At 36.3% G+C, this 19,169-nt stretch overlaps 2 protein-coding genes across 6 annotated transcripts in view; both read right to left on the reverse strand.

Annotated features, from left to right (window-relative positions):
• Positions 1 to 4,045, reverse strand: part of LOC107699759 (monocarboxylate transporter 13) — a 9,051-nt gene extending 5,006 nt beyond the window's left edge. The window contains exons 1-3 of the mRNA XM_016501118.1: positions 3,880 to 4,045; positions 1,094 to 1,323; positions 814 to 957 (exon numbers count right to left, since the gene is read on the reverse strand). Of these exons, the coding sequence (XP_016356604.1) occupies positions 814 to 957; positions 1,094 to 1,295 (346 nt within the window). The 5' untranslated portion in view covers positions 1,296 to 1,323; positions 3,880 to 4,045. The remainder of the gene's footprint in view (positions 1 to 813; positions 958 to 1,093; positions 1,324 to 3,879) is intronic.
• Positions 4,046 to 5,602: 1,557 nt separating this feature from the next.
• The window catches only part of LOC107699758 (tyrosine-protein kinase JAK2-like), a 40,995-nt gene continuing 27,428 nt past the window's right edge, over positions 5,603 to 19,169 (reverse strand). For all 5 annotated transcript variants that reach the window (XM_016501117.1, XM_016501116.1, XM_016501115.1 and 2 more), the window contains exons 11-24: positions 17,057 to 17,181; positions 16,307 to 16,441; positions 15,963 to 16,050; positions 15,751 to 15,884; positions 15,527 to 15,665; positions 13,110 to 13,261; positions 12,827 to 12,977; positions 12,592 to 12,728; positions 11,780 to 11,969; positions 9,108 to 9,232; positions 8,405 to 8,577; positions 8,148 to 8,265; positions 7,813 to 7,926; positions 5,603 to 7,029 (exon numbers count right to left, since the gene is read on the reverse strand). In XM_016501117.1, the coding sequence (XP_016356603.1) occupies positions 6,895 to 7,029; positions 7,813 to 7,926; positions 8,148 to 8,265; positions 8,405 to 8,577; positions 9,108 to 9,232; positions 11,780 to 11,969; positions 12,592 to 12,728; positions 12,827 to 12,977; positions 13,110 to 13,261; positions 15,527 to 15,665; positions 15,751 to 15,884; positions 15,963 to 16,050; positions 16,307 to 16,441; positions 17,057 to 17,181 (1,916 nt within the window). In that variant the 3' untranslated portion in view covers positions 5,603 to 6,894. The remainder of the gene's footprint in view (positions 7,030 to 7,812; positions 7,927 to 8,147; positions 8,266 to 8,404; positions 8,578 to 9,107; positions 9,233 to 11,779; positions 11,970 to 12,591; positions 12,729 to 12,826; positions 12,978 to 13,109; positions 13,262 to 15,526; positions 15,666 to 15,750; positions 15,885 to 15,962; positions 16,051 to 16,306; positions 16,442 to 17,056; positions 17,182 to 19,169) is intronic.

The following is a 19,169-nucleotide window of genomic DNA, read 5'->3' on the forward strand; positions in this document are numbered from 1 at the left end:
TTGAGTAATGATGCTGAAAATGTAGCTTTGATCACAGGAATAAATTATATTTTAAAATATATTCAAATAGAAAGCAGTTATTTCAAATAGTAAAAATATTTCACAATATTACTGCTTTGCTGTATTTTGGATCAAATAAATGCAGGCTTGGTGAGCAGAAGAGAATTCTTCAAAAACATTAAAAATCTTACTGTTCACAAACTTTTGAGTGGTAGTGTATATACACACACACACACACACACACACACACACATATATATATATTGTGGCAAGTATCCCGAGTCCAGATTAGCGTTGCCCTGGAAACGCCGCTGCCACACTGATCACCGACGCACAACACCTGTGCGCGATGAGTGGCGCGCCTGGAGCTCGTTCCCGCTGGCCTTAAAAGGCAGGAGAAGAGACACCAGCGGGAAGGCACCCCGGAGCTCCAGGTGACATTAATGCTTGTTTCTCCTTGTTCACAGACTCCGAAGGCACCCTGGGAGAGGGATCTGCACCACGGCACTTCACCCCACGAGCACCACGCTGAGACGGGCACCGAGCACCATTCATCAGAGCACGTGTGATCAGTGTGTGGGCAAATAAATCACCCTCCGGGGCTCTTTCGATCAGTACCGAGTCTGTGTTCTCATTCACCCCGCGACAATATATATAAAAACATAACATAAATTAATATAACAATATGATGCCATGTTACTTTCAAAGTATAAGATTTTCATGCCCATGTATTACAAAAAAATCATGTATTAGTTAAAAAGGGAATTGTGTTCTGCAATTCAGTATTGCATAATTATTGAAAACTAAACTTACCTTGGAGTACACCAATAGACAGATACATCCAAGGCAGGCTGAGGTCCAAAGAGGCGATAATCATTCCCGAGGTAGCCAGAAGCCCTCCGATCATGATAACAGCGCGCTGGGACAGGCGCATACTGAGAGCACTGGCCAGAGGAGCTAAACAGATGAGAAACACACGTCTCATTATGCAGGGCTGGTGTCAGTTTCTGACAATTTGTTATACATGTTCTGAGAGTATTTATACAATTTCTGTTGATAACAATAAGGAAAAGTACATAAAAGCATTCCTCACCTCCTAAATGAAACACAGCAATAGTGCTTGAGGTCACCCATGAGGTAGTACTGTTAAGGACATCATAGTGACTTTGGATTTCAAGGAAAAACAGACCAAAGTTTTTAAAAACAGCAGCGGTGAGGCCCATGATGAAGAAGGCCGAGGTGACCACGACCCAGCCATAGCCGCCATCCGGTGGGTCGCTCAAGCACCTCTCCATGCTGAGTCCGCCAGTCGGCTCTCACCTTCTGTAAAATATCATCGCAGATTTTCAACATTAGGGTATGTAACCTTTTACCAGTGTTATTTTTGTATAATTTATGCACTGCTATAGTGTTTATTCATATTTTGAATGAGCTTTTATTTATATATTTTCTGTTTCATTTTATAGTTTTAATAATCTTATGTGCTTGTGTAGCTTTCATTTTGTTTTTTTTTATATTAACACTTCTGTTTAGCTTTAATATACTTATATTTTACATCTTGTTTTTGGAATCTAACCACTGATCTATATATCTCTATTACAGATCAGTGACCTCATTTAAAATTCACTTAAATTTGATTTATTTTGGATAGTTGCCAAGGCAACATTTAAAATTTAAAAGTGAAAGTTTTTTTTATTTCTTTCATTTCAGCTTTATTTCGATTACCAAAATGATTTTTAATAGGTTTAGTTAACAATAACAACACTGACCTATACACCACCATTCAAATTTGGGCTGGTGAGATTTTTTTTATATATTTTGATTGCTGCTTAATATTTTTTTTGTAGAAACTTTGATACATTTTTGTTTTTCAGAATTATTTGATGAATAGAAAGTTCAAAAGAAAAGCATTTAAATATTTCGTAACATTACACATTTCTTTACCATCACTTTCAAACTATTTAATGCATCCTTGCTGAAAAAATGTACTAATTTCTTTCTTTTTTTTAATAAATTGTACTGATCCCAAAACTTTTGAATGGTTATGTATATACACAATATTGTATCTAAAATGTTTCAACAAAATAATACTGAAATTATTTTTTTTAGAATGTCATAATTTAGATTCTTTTTCTGTACCTTTGGTAGTTGAAATCAACATGAAAAAGCATTTGCAATGCATCTGTGTCAGCACCCTTTCAGCCTGTTTCACATCTTACTATGCAAATTAGCATTGTGACCAAAAAAAAAAAAAGGTCCAACATTTGAAGATTGCATAAAACTGTTTTCAATTGTTTCCTGCCTGATGCGATCATGGACTAAGCCAGTCCTTCACTGCCATTGACTTTACGCCACTAGCAGCAGACAAACATACTCATGTTTCAACATAGTTCATGACAGCTTTGTCCTTTACTTTTTTTGACTCTCACCCATAATACAGCTTGACGTATTAAAGAAGCTATCAAGCTGTCAGCAGCCTCCAAACACATATAGAACCATGTGATGTCCAAATAAAAGGTTACTTAATATCATTCAATTGAATCCATTCATGAGGTAGGAATGTGACCATTTTCACCTTTCAAAACAACTTGTTTCCCTGCTGACAGAATCGGAGACATCTTTTAATCCACTCAGTTCTATTACTGTATGGATCTGTGTTAATGCAGACTCTGACAGTATCTATAGGTTTGGGTGTAAAGAGTAAATACAGGCACCCCTGAGGTTTAAAGGCAAAAGTTCCATGTTTCATCACGTGTCTGCTCTGCACTATTGTTGCATACATCCAACATGTCAGGAACCTGTCTGCATCAGCATCTAGTTGTTGCATGCTGAATCACTGTCTTCTATCAAGTAGTGTTTAGCAATTCCATCGTTTATAAAGAACAATTACGTAACATTGGCAGAAAAATGACATTTATATTAATTAAACCAGGCAGGCAATAAACTGTTTAATTAGCCTATGTTTAATAAAGTGCAGTAATTTTCAGTTTAGAGAATAACTGCCAATTTTCATTGTTAAATCACTTAATGACAATTTATTTTGTATTTACAAGTGCACTGGAATTACACAGCACTGTCGAAAATCACAGGAAATAAAATCTAATCATAAGTTCCATTAAATATTACAGGACGCAGTTAACTTCATTCAAAATTACAATAATTTGATAGTTTTGCTATAGCTGTTGGGTAAACAAGTGGATACAATAAAAACACACTGACATATATTCATTGTGTTATTTTAGTTTTAGGTCCATATAGTTTTATACATTTTTATTTCAGTTTTAGTTAGGCTATTTTAGTAGCCTACATCAAGGTAAACAATGAAACATGTTTCCTTGGCATTTTTAATTTTTTTTTAGCTATAATAACCCTGACTAAGACTCTCTCTTAGCTCTATAATGAAGGTAGATTTTATCTGAAAGACTGAATGTTGTTCTCAGGACAGGAGTAACGTATTCTTCAGGAATATCAAGGAAGTGTATACTGGTGTGCTATTACATACATAAATGGACATTTAAAAATAAACCCAAATATTAATTGGACTAAAACGTGTGGCAACAAACCCGGTTCCCAATACATTCTGCATATTGTTTACTGCATTGTTTATCATATGCCACAGTGTTTGGGCCTACATAAATGGACATTTAAAAATAAACCCAAATATTAATTGGACTAAAACGTTTGGCAACAAACCCGGTTCCCAATACATTCTGCATATTGTTTACTGCATTGTTTATCATATGCCACAGTGTTTGTGAACTCTTGTTGATCGTTTTCCGCCTGCTTTTCTGCTAGAGAATTCTCTATCAAGGATTAACGATGTACGTGCTTCCGGTAAATAAAATCCTGCTCTGCATATATGTTAGGAAAATTACTTACGCCAGAGGTGCAACCAGCCTGTTCTCTTGTCCTGTCCTCGGTCAGGTCCTCCTAACGTTGTTCATCGCAGGATGCAGCGCACCATTTGAAGCAGTGTGATGATGAGTCCGCTGATAAAAGCTCTATTTATAAACTCGCAAGACGCTGGCCACACCCCTTCCGACCTCTTGCCCAACGCGCTTCCATATGGCAAGCCGGATGTACATTTATTCCTTTAACGCTAAGCTTCTAAAAAGTCGCGTGTATGGTAGTCTCAGGACTGGCTCACTGCGACCCTGACACCAGTATTTTAACGATTCATAAAATATTAATCACAGTCAGGCCCTGCTATAGAGATGAAGTTTGCTATTGGAGTCATGATTTATAGTAGCATTAAAGCACTCCGTGAGTGTATTAGCACATATGTTGTTTGCTTTTTGGACTCTGATAGTGTATCTGAAAGTGCTTGGACCCAGAAATGGTGGACTTAACAAGAAGATTAATTAGCAACAAATCAGTTAATTCTCTATGGACAAGCCCAAAGATGGATAAAAAGGTGCACAGGAAACAAAAACCTTGAAAAAATTATATACGACCAGGCACGTGCACACATAGACATAAAAGGGGGCTTGAGCACCTGCCCTTTTTCTTCCTCGAGAGTCTTTTTTTTTTTGATAAATGAATATATGTATAGCTATATGTGCACACGCGTGTGTGTGTGTTTCTGTTTGCGCACAGCTTTCCTTGTCAAACTAATAAAAAATCACAGAATATGAAGAATATCAAAAATTGTAGGAGTCAGCTGTCCACGGCAGTCCTAACAGCACAATAACACACTCAGCAAAATATAATCTAATTATCGATATCAATAAAATCCCAGAAAATATTGAGATATATTTTTTGTCAATATCGCACACCCCTAATATATTTAAAAAAAAAAATGGAACATTGCATGGGACTGATATTATCACAGGACCTCGATGTTCGGCAAAATATGGTAGGTCATTTGTGGGGAATTTTTACTTTACAAATTACAGACACGGCCGATTCACACGGGATTAAGATCACAGACAACCTCCGCATTTATTACAAATGACTAGAGGTCATCAGGTAATACTAATCCTGTGCGAATAGGGCTTAAGAACGATTTCTCCAATCTCCATTATGATATTTTATGTTTTCTGAGACCCGTTCTGGATCAAATCCAAAGATCAATGTTTTTGTCTTGGTATCTCTGTTTGTGTTTTTATATTCACTGCCATTACTTTGTCCCACTAATGGCCATAAACATGGCATAGGAGTGGAAAAGTCTTGTGAATGTAAAAGATGAATACTAGGCTATTGATTTTAAGCAATAAATGGCTTGCCATATTTCATTCTCTCAGGCATATTTTTCTTCTAATGACTGATTTCACTGATGTATATGTAACCATTTAAAGCGACACTACAGCCAATTAAATAGGGTGTAAAAGAAAACTGATTTTTTTTTTTGCCTTAAACATGCCTTTGTGTCTATTCCTTAATACAGCATAATGCAATATCCTTTAAGTCACCCACCTTATTAATATGGAAAAGGATGATGGATGTTCATCTAACTGTCCTAACCTGCTCAATAAATCCTTTAACAATGTTGTAATATAAATTCCACACCCATTTCTTTTGAATCAACCTCCTGCCAGATTTCACATTCATGTAAACATGTTCAAGATGTTACAAACGTGCAAAAATAAAAAAAATGGGTGTTTAATAGTAACTGGCATTATAATTCAACTCAAGGTTTTTGATTTTATTAGCAAAGCTAATTATGAGGTGCAAATCGATTCACATACGAGTCATTCTATATCTAAGCAATTCAAAATAAGACACAATGTGAATGCCAAAATGATGACGATATGCCTAAAAAGTTGTTCAAACTTCCAACTTTGCATTGTGGGAAATGACTGGTACATAATGAAAGGAGAATGTGTGACTTGCAAGCCCATGCTTCTTTTGTTAACAAGCTTCAATTGTCACAAACTAGTTCTGTGTGCGATACTCAGATCATTTTCATTTCAGAAACTGGTGCAAGAACACGCTGCCAGTTTAGAGGGTCAGTCGGTGTGGTGGAAACTGGTACCAGCCAGAGGAAAGTGGATAATGCCAAGTGTATGTTTGACACCCACACTGTTGCCATTCCACAGCTCCGGGGGACTGACAGATCAGAATACACACACTGCATGTCCTTTCACCACAACATAGGAAATGCTGTATTTCCTTTTTAACCTGTACAAATACAAATCATAGGTTCTAATTAGTAAAAAAAAAACCCGTTTGAGGCCAAAAAAAAAAGGGAAAACGGAAATGAAATTCTAAATCCGATCCACAGATTCCCTCAAAGATTTATGTGAACATGAGGCAGGGCTTTAAAATACGCATACCAGTTTGACAGACTATGTGGCGCTGAAGAGCAATAAATGTATTTTAAAGCGCATATACCACACGCCCATCATCTAACAAAGAGGTCAATAAGGGTAACGCCATTGGGAAATGGCTCATTAATGGCTATTTTGGGATGCAACATTGACTGAAACACATTAGCATTTTTATTCAAAGAAAATAGACTTACAATAGCAAGAACTTTTATCTTTTCAATCAGACACCTCCTGCATTACTATAAACCTATCTTTTTTTGAAATCTTAATTTACATGACACTGCTCCCAAACAGTTCATTTCATTTTTAGAAAATTATAAAATCATCTTTATATATGTACATACAAACACGTGGATGTAAAAATGCACAGCTCTTGCATTTAAGAAAACGATTCATTCATATCATCGCTGATAAAGGGGCGCATGCCAACACTGCTAGCAAAAGAGAAACCCATTCTTGATATAAATGACCTCAATTGTTCTGTCAGAAGATGAGGTGATCAAGTCCTGGGGTCAGATCTGCCGTAAATGGCACAAAGAAACAAATTAAGACAGCGGACAGGGCCATAGGACAGGCTCGGGGCTGGGTATCTGCGTGGCAGCGGTGAGCAAGCGAAGCTTCTTTCTTAAAACGCAGGCACTTGGGTATATCGGTCTGAATCGCTGCTGTCCCGGATCAGGTCTACGCAGAGAGCGAGCTCCTTGAAGGGTGGCCGAAGACTAGGATCGTTGTCCCAGCATTCCTGCATGATCTCGCACATCTAAAGGAATTCAAAAAGTGAATATTTAGCAATTCTGCCCATAATTGCTGATTTCAAATTGACAGACGCTTAACAGAATTGTACAATACCTTTCAAAAGTTGGGGTCGGTACGATTTTTTAAAGGGGTCCTATTATGCTTTTTCACTTTTTCAACTTTTTCACTTTTTAAAGGGATAGTTCATCCAAAAATGAAAATGTGATGTTTATCTAAGTATAACAGTAATATTGTGAAAAATTACTTATAATTAAAATTTTTCTCATTTGAAAATATTTTCAAATGTTATTTATTCCTGTGATTGCAAAGCTGAATTTTCAGCAGCCATTACTTCAGTCTTCAGTGTTACATGATTCTTCAGAAATCATACATCATAATATGCTTACATTTCTTATTAATAGTTCTGAAAACAGTTGTGCGGCTTCATTTCGTGGAAGATTTTTTTTTTTAAATATTTTTTCCCCCTGCTTTAACAATTTCATCAGAACTGATTTTATACAATATTATTTATGGGGTATAAATGTCAAATGTCTGCAGATTACGTTTGCTTAAAGGGGTCCTATTATGCTTTTTCACTTTTTCAATTTTAGTCAATGTGTAGTGTGTATGTTTGGGCATAAAAAAGATCTACAAAGTTAAACAACGAACAGCTCGTTTACAGCATTTGTTTTCCGGGCTTTGCGATATCACAAAGCGGCCCATTAGAATAGAATAAATCTTATGACAACTGTACATTAGAAGTCAGGATCATAATCTGAATAAGCTGATATGATGTGAGATGTAGTACCTCTGAGGGACAGCCCATAGGCTGGGGTAAACGGTTTCCTGTTTTCAAGAGCTCAATGAGATGATAGACTATTGTTTGTCCCTGCTTGTCACCTCCCATCATACTCAGAAATACCTGAACACAACAAAACAGAGATTCTCATTGCACAGTTACTCTGTGAGGTAAATTTCCACAATTTCAAGAGGTGTCGCTGACATGCCCCGTATGATTTACATAGCCAACGCAATTCAAAACCAGCAACTGTTAAAGTTTGCCGTTATGACATGTGCAAGGGAGTCACATATGCAGAAAAAAAAACAAAACAAGAAATCACAAAGAGCAGCTGTGATCCTTACTGTAGGTGGGCTACAGAGCTTGTCGCTGTATGTAAAGAGTTCATACAGAACCACTCCAAAACTCCAGATGTCTGACGCTACTGAGAACTTGCTCTCCGTTAGAGACTCGGGTGCATACCTGTCACAACGAACAACAATTCAACTACCTAACAAACAAGCACATCATTTCATGTCAATCAAAATTGTATGACTAACTTTCTTCCGTGAATCCTTCTTCTGCTAAACAAGTCAATGAAAACAAACAAAATAGAACATACCAGAATATTGGACTCTCTCCAGGTTCCTTAACCTTGTAGTACTCTTTGCCCTGAGGTAAAACCTTGGTCAAGCCAAAGTCACCAATCTTCACCTTGAACTCACTTTCCACTAGAATGTTACGTGTGGCCAGGTCTCTGTGAATGTACCGCTTTGTTGCAAGGTATTCCATGCCCTGTAGAGACATAACAGCAGATTTCAGGAGATTCAACACTGATGTGGGAAGAAGAAAATGCAAAAAAAGGGAAAGACATGCAAGTTAGGACACTAAAACTACATGTTTGAAATAAAGGGATAAAAAGAAGAGGCTTACAGACCAAAATTAGTAGAAACACATGTACTCAACCTCTCAACCTCAGACCACAACAATATTCAAAGACCCCATGACTTTTGTTGCTGTTTGCAATTTACTGGATTATGATTAAAAGTATTTCTATCTCATAAAATATTTTAGAGCTTGGCATAATTCTAAAAAATATGTATTTATTATAACAATGGCCATTAAACCTTTTCCAGGTTTAGAAATCACGCTTTTAATCACGCTTTTATTTTTCCAAGAAAATGGGAATGCTGGTTCTTCCAAGAAAAAAAAGTCGCTAAACATAAAAATATTTGGAATTTAAATAGTTTTATCTTATTTCAAACTAAGTCATCTTGAGGGCCTGGGTTGAGAAGCATGGATATAAAAGGAAAGGTCCTCATTACCTTGCATATTTGAGATGCATAATGCAGAAGTTTCTTGTGGTCGATCCTGTCTTTGTTCTTGTTGAGATAGTCCCGCAGACTGCCGTGAGGCAGGTACTCCATAACCAATCGTAAGTTTCTCCTTCCTAAGAGAACAAGAGATCATGCTAAAGCTTACAATAAGCCAAAATTAAGACAGAAGCAGGAATCTGCTGCATTTCTTTATAAAAAAAAATAAAGAAATAATAATTAATCAGTCAAAATCAGTCAAGAAAAAAAATAGAGAACTCTCTTTGACTAGATGCACCATTTTACATTCCATGTGTTGAGTGTGGGAGAAAACTATGCACTCGACTGGGCGACTTTTATACTAGAACTTCTGCTGTGGACCCGGGTTTAGTGCGAATTGTGGAAGTCAACCATTCGTCTACAATGCAGGATGTGAACAGGCAATGACCATTATCAAGGTGATCGGCAGCCTTTAACAATGGTATGCTTTTCACTTAGCAAGACTGGACTGAGCACTGTTTTGAAAATGATCATCTAACCAATTTCAGACAGATGGGAGACGTTTTAAGATCAAATTCCAAAATATGTTTGCGATGAAACGCAAGCAGCGACATATCTTTTCTTCTTTAATATGATGTACATCTGAGTGAAATGGATCATCCAAAAAAAAAAAAAATGCAGGGCGAAAAAAAAAAAAATAAAAAAAACTTGATTCTATCCATCAGTTGTTAATTGTATGGAGGCAGATCTGAAATGAAGCATATAAATGGATAAAATGTTCGCAATAAGATCAATACCATGCATTTAAAAAATGTTCATGCTTTAATTCAGGGTATATACAGGAATCATGGAGTTAAATTTAATACCTTTTAAGACCTTTTTTAAGACTCTTTCCATACATTTTAAGACCTCATCGCCACTCCAAGTTTTAACCGGTTACATCGGCGACACTTTAACTTACATTTACTATATATTGATGGTAAGATAGCACAACTAAACAGTCTTACTTTGTGATAACTCCTTATCAATGCAACATAATTCAGAAGGGGGGGAACGAAGCACAAGAGAATGAATTGAGTGACTAACCAATGCAACCCAAGAAACAAGAATTAGACCAATAACAAAACAACTGACAAAACTGATTGAGGACGGAAAATAAAGCTCTCCGAGCTAACGGGGCAATGAATTCACACAGTATATTCAAAAGATGTATTTGTAACATCAACTCTTATAACTGTCTGCAAACAATAGCTGTTTTGTGGAACACTTCTCATGACAAACATCTGACTGATCAGACAGTTTACCTGTGATTACAGAGTGCTTGATTTGATGCAGACTTGACAGAGTGTAAGTACTGCACCTGATCAAGTCTGAATGATCATGGAAGGTAAAATAATGATCACAACTATTACATCATTTTATAGTGTGGCCCAAAACATTTAGCAGTTTTATTACAGGTAGAATGCAAAATGTTTGAGTAAAAGCATTTCAGTCAAATGTAATTTATGTAATATTTAAAACCTTTAACCCACTGGGGATATTCAACCCATGGCAACAGTTTAAAATCAGCAGTTTAAAATCATTGACAAATATCTTATATCGTAAGGTGTTCTCCCTTTACACAGTGTGCGTGCGATCGCGAAATCGAAAGTGAAAGTGAACTGCGACTGCCAGCGCTCATTCAAAAGCCATTTAAATACCCCCACATATTGATAGCGACTTCCTGATGCGCGAAAAATTATATACAATATTAGAATGTTTGCGGGAGCGGACACAAAAATCGCGGGAGCGGATGGGAGCATGCGGTAATGGTCAGAAATTCAGCGTGAGCGGGATCAACAAGCCCCGCGCTATCAGCGGCGGTGCAGTCAGTCAGTGAGCGCCGTAACAGATGACGTCAAATCTTGCAGGATTCCATAAATAAACTACACAGAACCCCACTATTCGGACAAAGATACATAATGAAAAGATGATACAAAATTTAATACCTTGGAAAATGGCATTTAAGACTTTTTAAGGGCCTTAATTTTCTCTAAATTGATTTATTAACTTTGAATATTTTTTAAGACCCCGCGGACACCCTGTAATTGGTTTAAACTGCACTGCAAATTTTCATATTGTAATTACACTGCAGTCCTTTATAAAGGCAGTTATTGTGCTGCTCATTTAAGAGACTGATGACAAGGGTCTCACAACACCATAATTTGATCTTAATTAGAGGAATATTAATATGAATCAAAATATGGCCTTTACTGTATAATGCATAATCGTTGACATTTAAAGAAATGCCAATTTGGTCAATGTTGAAAAAATGAGTGGAAATTTGAATATTCTGGTTTGATTATTGGTGGTATATGTCCTGAATACCACTGGTTTAATTCCTTGTTGCTTGTCTGGACTCAAACTTTGATTTAGACCAAGCAATTGAACTAAGTGTGAAAACAGCCTTAAATATGACAGAATGTGCTAATGCAGCTTACTGTACTAGACTTCATAATCACCAAAAATATCAGTTTAGCCAAATATATCGAAATCTTTTTGAAACAACATTTACTGGAAGCTCAAAAATGCAACACTAAAGGGTGTGAAAAAAGTTGGCTGTCATTCAAGTTCAGTGGAAATGTGTCGGCCTAATGATGACACAAAGTACCAAAGGTTTCTCAACACAACTTCCAATCCCATACCTGCACTGTAGCACACGCCTTTGTATTTCACAATGTTTTCATGCTGAAGAGATTTCAGGATCTCAATTTCCCGCTCAAAGTCACGGATGTGCTCAGTAGTGCTGTGTTGCAATTTTTTCACTGCCACAACCTCACCGGTGTTGTCCTGCAGGGGGTCGTACCTGCACATTTCCACACTGCCAAAATTTCCCTGAAACAGGAGATAATTACTGTGATTAGCACACATCTATTGATTCTATTGAGTCTATTTTTTACCATTTTCCACATACTTAATAAAGTAGAATAATTAACTGTGCTAACAGAAATGGTCATGAACACTATTTTTTAGAGCTTAACTTCTTGCTCTACATAGTATCTACACAACCGTGCAAAAGTCGCGCGCCAAGGATTTATTTTTTGATTAATAAGCAGTAATATTGTGAAATATTAATACAATTAAAAAAAAAAAGGTTTTCTATTTTCATACGCTGTAAAATTTAATTTATTCTTGTGATGGCAAAGCCAAATTTTCAGCAGCCATTACTGCAGTATTCTTGGTGCTCAAGAAACATTATTATTAACAATGTAGAGATCAGTGATGCTGCTTAATATTTTTGTAGAAACTGTGACATGGGATTCTTTGATGAATAGAAAGCTCCAAAGAACAGAATTCATTTGAAATAGAAATATTTTGTAACATTATACATGTACTTTAACGCATCCTTGCTGAATACAATTTTTAATTTGTCAAGAAAAAAAAAAACATACAGAAACTATTGAACGTAGTTTATATACAAAACAAAAAGTGATCCCACATGGACGTTGATGTCTACCTTGCCAAGCTGCTGCAGGAAAATGAGATGTCTCTCCTCGAACTGCACTAGATCCTCATTCTGAAACGCTCCAGTACTTAATCCAGATGCTCCTGCTCTGCTGGGTAAAATGTCACTCTCCTTCACGATCTCATAATCTGAGAACACATTTCACAGCAATTACAAGAATGAGAAACAACACAATTAAATTGAGACCTGTCAAAATGCCAGTGGGATTGTGTGTGACTGTACTGACCTGGGCAGAAGAGACTGTTGAGGTCTCGTATGATGGCTCTGAATGAAGGTCTAAATGTTGGCTCGTAGTCCATGCAGCTGTTGATCAGGTTAGCAAGCTCTGTCCACTTGGGAGCAGATAGTTGGTGACGGTTTTCATAGAACAAGTGCTTCTGAAAAGAGGAATAACAAAGACATTGTTCTTCAAAAGGCCCAGATTATTCTTTTAGCATTTCTTACTACAAACAAGTTTTTCTGATTTATATTTATAGTGGTAGTATAACACTATTGTGGTATTGCTTTACCTTGGAACTGTCCATGTTGGCAAGTGGCTTTTCTCCTCCGCTGCAAATCTCCCATAAAGTTGTACCAAAGCTCCATTTGTCTGAGGCTAGACTCAGGTTTTTAGGGTCTAAGATGCATTCAGGGGACACCCAGGGGATTCGCTCCACCAGAACTACAAAAATAATTGCAATTAATTTAAAAATAAACTTTAAATGCAAACATTTTAATCAAATGTGGCCATTCATCATCTATTACCTCATGAGACCAGTGGTCGGCTTAAATATTTTACATTATCTGCTTGGGGAGAATAAATTCTCCCATTTGTCCTGATTTCATTATTTTTATTTTTTCATTTGCTCAAAGCTTTGGATCAAACTTTGAAAAAATATGTTAAACAAAGGTTATATAATTTAGTAAAATAATTTACTGATTATATTTACATATTATTTGCATGCAATAAATTGTGGTGATACAAAGGTTGCACTGGACACCCACATCGGTTGACCACTACATGTGACAGAACACATCTTTACCATATTAAAAAAAATCTTAAAGGGATAACTTTCTTCTGTGGATTATTTATTTCTTTTTTAACACTGGGGTTCAATGTTGTTTTGGACCCCACTGATTGTCACTGTGTGGAAAAAAAACATTGTGTGGATTTCAATACTGCAAAATATTTTTACTCCTCTTTCATAAAAGACATACAAACTTGGAGCAACAAGTGGATGAGTAAATGACCACAAAATTTTCATTTTTGGGTGAAACCATCCCTTTAACAATTTACTGCAAACAGGAACAATTCTTTGAAAATATGCCCTCTACTGGTTAGTGTGCTAAAATAGTTCTAGCATTGACATTCTACTTCATAGTACCTGGAAAAGCATTTTGTTTTGTTGTTTAACTTGAATTTCTCGTTATTTATGTCTAATTACAATTTGTCTAATTTGTTTTTAAGTCCATTGTGCTTTTTTGTTTTTTAAACTACATTAAAATCTGAGGTAATACAAATTATTTTTAAAGGGGTCCTATTATGCTTTTTCACTTTTTCAACTTTAGTTAGTCTGTAATGTTGCTGTTTGAGCATAAAAAAATCTGCAAAGTTACAAAGCCCAACGTCCACTTCAAAAGGAGATATTTTATTTAACAGAAATCACTTTTCAAAAACTACAACGAACGACTCGTTTGGACTACAACACATATCTGTGATATCACAAATATCGACGAATGGGACGAGACCTGGTTGAACTGCTCTAGAGAAGGCTACGAGTGTTATCACTATGTCGGAGACGTGCTAGCTTTCCCAAGGCAGACGAACTTAAGAGTGTTTTTAATCATCCGGGTTTAAATCACGCTCAAATTGATTTGATTTTGACACAATATTTACACTGAAGCTCGTAGGCGGCTATGATAAAGGGCATGACATTTCCCGACCAGGCGCCGAGTGCTGCCAATCACAACACACACTGGCCCAGCTAACCAATCACAACACACTTTCAGAAGGCGGGCCTTCATTTGATACAGGAACTATTTGAGCCGTTCATGCCAGACTGAGGAGAGAGGTGTTGTAATAATGTAAAATATGTGAAAAAGAATGTGTTTTTCGAACAACCTAGTATGAGAGCCCATTCTAGTACACCCCCAAAACAAAATCAAGACTTTGTAAAACAGCATAATAGGACCCCTTTAATGATGCTATGATTGACTCTGATTTTTAGATTCAAAATCTTTATTTAAATTCTACAATTTTAATGCTTTTTTTCATTAAACACACACACAAAACTTCTGAATATGGTCCAATCTTATTATATATTTTTACCGAAAAAATAAGGCAAAAAGATGGCTTTTATTCATTTCTGACAATCAAAAGACTACAAGTCGTTCATTTCTACTGGACCGTAGCACAGGAGTTGCGTGAAGTTTCGTTCATATTCGCATGCAGAGTTTTTGGATCTGATACGCTGATATGCATTTTCATGGCTAAACCGCATTTTAACCACCAGACTGGATAAGATACATTCAAAACTGTGAAATTACTGAAGAACAATCTGAGAATTTTCAATATTTTTCCATTCAAATATTATTCTTTAAACACTTTTTCTGTAAACGAGTGGTTATGAACAATTACATTTAAAATAATTATTTTATAATTGGTAATTATTTACGTTGATTAGCTCTAGAAAATCGACAATGTTTTTCTTTCAGATATATTGGCAGCCAATTGTTTAGAGTGGATATACTCACATAGTCATTATTCATTCACTTTATAATGGCGAACAAGTGGAGAGTCGAGGTGCGTCACGACCGGTTTGAAAGTTCAGTGTGACTGCCACTAGGAAGGCGAAATGCGATAATCGCATGCAAATGTCAGAGACAGTGAAAAGGCAGCTACAGATTCACACAATTTCTCCCAAGAACCTTCACATTGTTGACTCACTCTCTCTGGGCAGCACTGTGATGCTGATTCCAGGGTCACTTAGTTTGATGAATGGAGGGTTTCCCGATGTCCTGTCCTCCTCTCTGATCAAAAGGATGTTTTTTGCACACACATTCCCATGAACCAGATTCTTCTCCTCCTGTGTGTGAAAGAACAAAAAGCATTAGTCCATTCTGGCTCACAAACCCACGTGGGTTATTCCTGAATTGTTAAGTGTTTCTCACCAAAAAGAGCATAGCCCAGGCGAGCTGCTTGGCCACTTCCAGCTTCCACAGGATATTAACTGATACTGAGTTCTTGTTTTTCTTCAGGTATGTGTCCAAGGACCCAAACTTCACATATTCCTGCACCATGATGTCTAAGACATAAAAACCCACACGCTCAAGTATGCGGCGGTAAATCCTTTTGGTCACATGTGAGAAGTGTGAACACTTACTCTCCTCTCCGCACACACAGATACCGTAGGTCAACACCAGATGCTTGTGGGTGAGCTGGCTCATCATGCTGGCTGCCTCAAAAAAAGACTTAGAGGGAGAGAAAAAAGAAGAGACTGAAGAAACCACATGGTACATCAGTTAATCAAGCACAAACAAGCTTGTTCCCTGCAGTAGACTGAGACATGTCAACTCTTATTATAAATTTTGATATTAAAGGGATCATTTAGTGGAAAAATGACAGTTACTTGGAATATGGGGTGTCTAAAGTCACCTCATAGTTCAAGTAGTTTTTCAATTCAGGAAGTCACAATTCAATTACAAAATGATTCCAGACTCATCTTACCTCAGAGTAATTTCTATGGGCTTTGTCCAAGACTTTGACAATGACTTCAGTCTTATGGGTTTCTCCGTAGTCTCCCTGCTCTTTCCGAATCCCTTTGAATATCTTAGTGAAAGTCCCCTGACCTTGACTCTCACCCTGGAAACAATGTTGCACAAATAATTATATGAAACTTGACAGTTATACTACTGTTGAAAATATGGGGTCAGTAAGACATTTTAATATATTTTAATGAAGTCTGTTATGCTCAATAAGGGCATTTATTTGATCAAAAACAATACTGTGAAATATTATTACAATTTAAACTTAATGTCTTCTATTTTAATATATTTAAAAATGTAATTTATTCCTATGATGGCAAAGGTGAATTTTCAGCAGTCATTAGTCCAGTCTTCAGTGTCACATGATCATTCTAATATGCTGATTTGATGCTCAAGAAACATTTCTTATTATTATCAATGTTGAAAACAGCTTAAACTATTTAAACAATATTTCTGTTGAATTTTCTCAGTATTCCTTGAACAGAAAGTTCAAAAGAACAGCATTTATTTTAAACAGAATTTTTACATTCTAAATGTTTTTACTGTCACTTTTTCAATTTAATGCGGCCTTGCTAAATAAAACTATTAATTTCTTTCAAAACAAACAAAGAAAAATCTTACTGAGCCCAAACTTTTGAATGGTAGAGTAACATATAACACAGTTTGTTGTACACAACCACTGTTCACATGTATACGATAACAGCATGCTTACAAGATCAAGGTCTTCTTTCTTGATTTTATGAAACACCATCTGACTGATGTTGTGTCTCTGCAGAGAGGAGGACAGGGAAACCTCTGAACCCCGATGACTCCGGCACACCAACAAACTCGACTTCTCTATTTGCATCAAAAACGCAAGGCAAAAGGATGTCAGGATGATAAATTTAAGGTAAAAAGGGTTAAACATGATACATTTTCACAATCTAAAAGACAAGATGACATTGTACAGTTGTAAATTTGTGGTACTTATGCCACAACATTTTCTAGCACAGGAAAAATTAGTGTTTAAAAAAAAAAAAAAAATCTCCAACACAGAGATACAATGAGTATGCATACTAGATATTCCAGGCTACAACACATTAAAAGAATAAATACATTAACACCAAATATTTTAAGTCAAAGCAAACAGGTGTCCAGAAACAGCAACAACTTTTGAGCATATACAGCTCCCTTTAAATAGTTTTATTGTTTATTGAAGGTCTTCTTTCTGGCTCCAGAAGAGCAGAATCATCAGGGCTGGACTGGTGCCAAAATTCACCCCCTCTGGCCCATACATTCCCCAATAAATGTTTTGCTGGGGTTAAGGCAATTGGACTAAATAAATTATTTATGAATAAATAAAGAAGATGGAAACAAATAACAGATATTTTTGAATATACTTCAAATACATGTAACAATATTTAAAGGGGTCATATGATGCGATTTCAATTTTTCCTTTCTCTTTGGAGTGTTACAAGCTCTTGGTGCATAAAGAAGATCTGTAAAGTTGCAAAGACTAAAGTCTCAAATCCAAAGAGATATTCTTTATAAAAGTTAAGTCAGCCACGCCTACCTAAAACGGCTCGTTCTAACACGCCCCCACCTATCTACATCACTATCTTGGAAGATTTGCATAACGCCGCCCAAATGTTCACGCAAAGAAAGAAGGCGTAACTTTTATTCTCGCTGTAGTATTGTTGTTGCCGTCGCCATGTAGTGAAGGCGCTGTGTGTTTCGTTGTGAAAGCGAAACTACTTTGTTTGGTCTTCCAAATAATGTTCTTTTTAGCAACATCATATGACCCCTTTAAAATCCTTTATATTGCAGGTTCTTAATGACTGAATTCATATTTTTCTGCAATTAAACTATTATTAGAACTATTAAATTGCCCTTTGTAGTTGCCCTAATGAAAACCTACTGTAATTCTTGTATACAGATTTAACTGTATAGTATCAGGAAACGTGACTTCTTTTTTTTTACCCAATATTTAATATAGGCTAAGTAGCCTATAATAATTTTTATGACATTAATAATAAATATCATTATTTATATTTGACAGTATCAGCAACTGCATGGTAAATAGGTGTGGTGCTGTGGATTAAATTGCTTATTTAACCGTTTGTACAGATTACTTCGACACTTCAGTTTACATGATCAGAGCTATTCAATCTGGTTTTTGCTAGCTTCACCACAGATTGTGGTGAAAGAAGTGTTACAACTGTCACAAAGTGTTACAAGTGTCGTGTATCGAATTCTAATTGGTCAAGCACTGGTTATTATCACTCAAATAGAGCGGCGAAAGCGTCGAGCTACAGTCGTTGTCAGCGATGTGCGGGAGAGCAACCAGGGCAGGTCGTGAAAAATTATCCAAACTTCATAAATATATTATATTTAGTTATTATTATTTTAAATCAGAGGGTTTTACAAATATTTAACCAATGATAAGCATTAAAAAGAGCTTGTCAGTAAAACTTTGTAACGCCATTACATCCTCAAATTTTCAGCGAAACCTTGTAACTTCACCCCACCTCCATTCAGATTGACGCACCACGCACAGGAGGAGAAAGATCTCCGCTTTTTCGCAATGCAAGGGTAAATAAATAACTGATGTTTGAACAGTACAGCGTTTTCTTTACTCAAACACTATGTCTGTAAAGGCTAATGTTTTTTTGTGTTTGAAGAGCAGAGAAGAATTAGGCTATTTGCCGTCTAGTTGTAGCCAATATACTTTTGTATGTATTAAAGGGGTCATATGATGCTTTTTTAAATATCATTATTTTGTGTATTTGGTGTAACAGAATATGTTGACATGCTTTAATGTTCAAAAAACACATTATTTTTCAAAT

The sequence above is a fragment of the Sinocyclocheilus anshuiensis genome, unplaced genomic scaffold (genome assembly GCF_001515605.1).
Source record: "Sinocyclocheilus anshuiensis isolate Anshui unplaced genomic scaffold, SAMN03320099.WGS_v1.1 scaffold278, whole genome shotgun sequence".
Lineage (NCBI taxonomy): Eukaryota > Metazoa > Chordata > Actinopteri > Cypriniformes > Cyprinidae > Sinocyclocheilus > Sinocyclocheilus anshuiensis.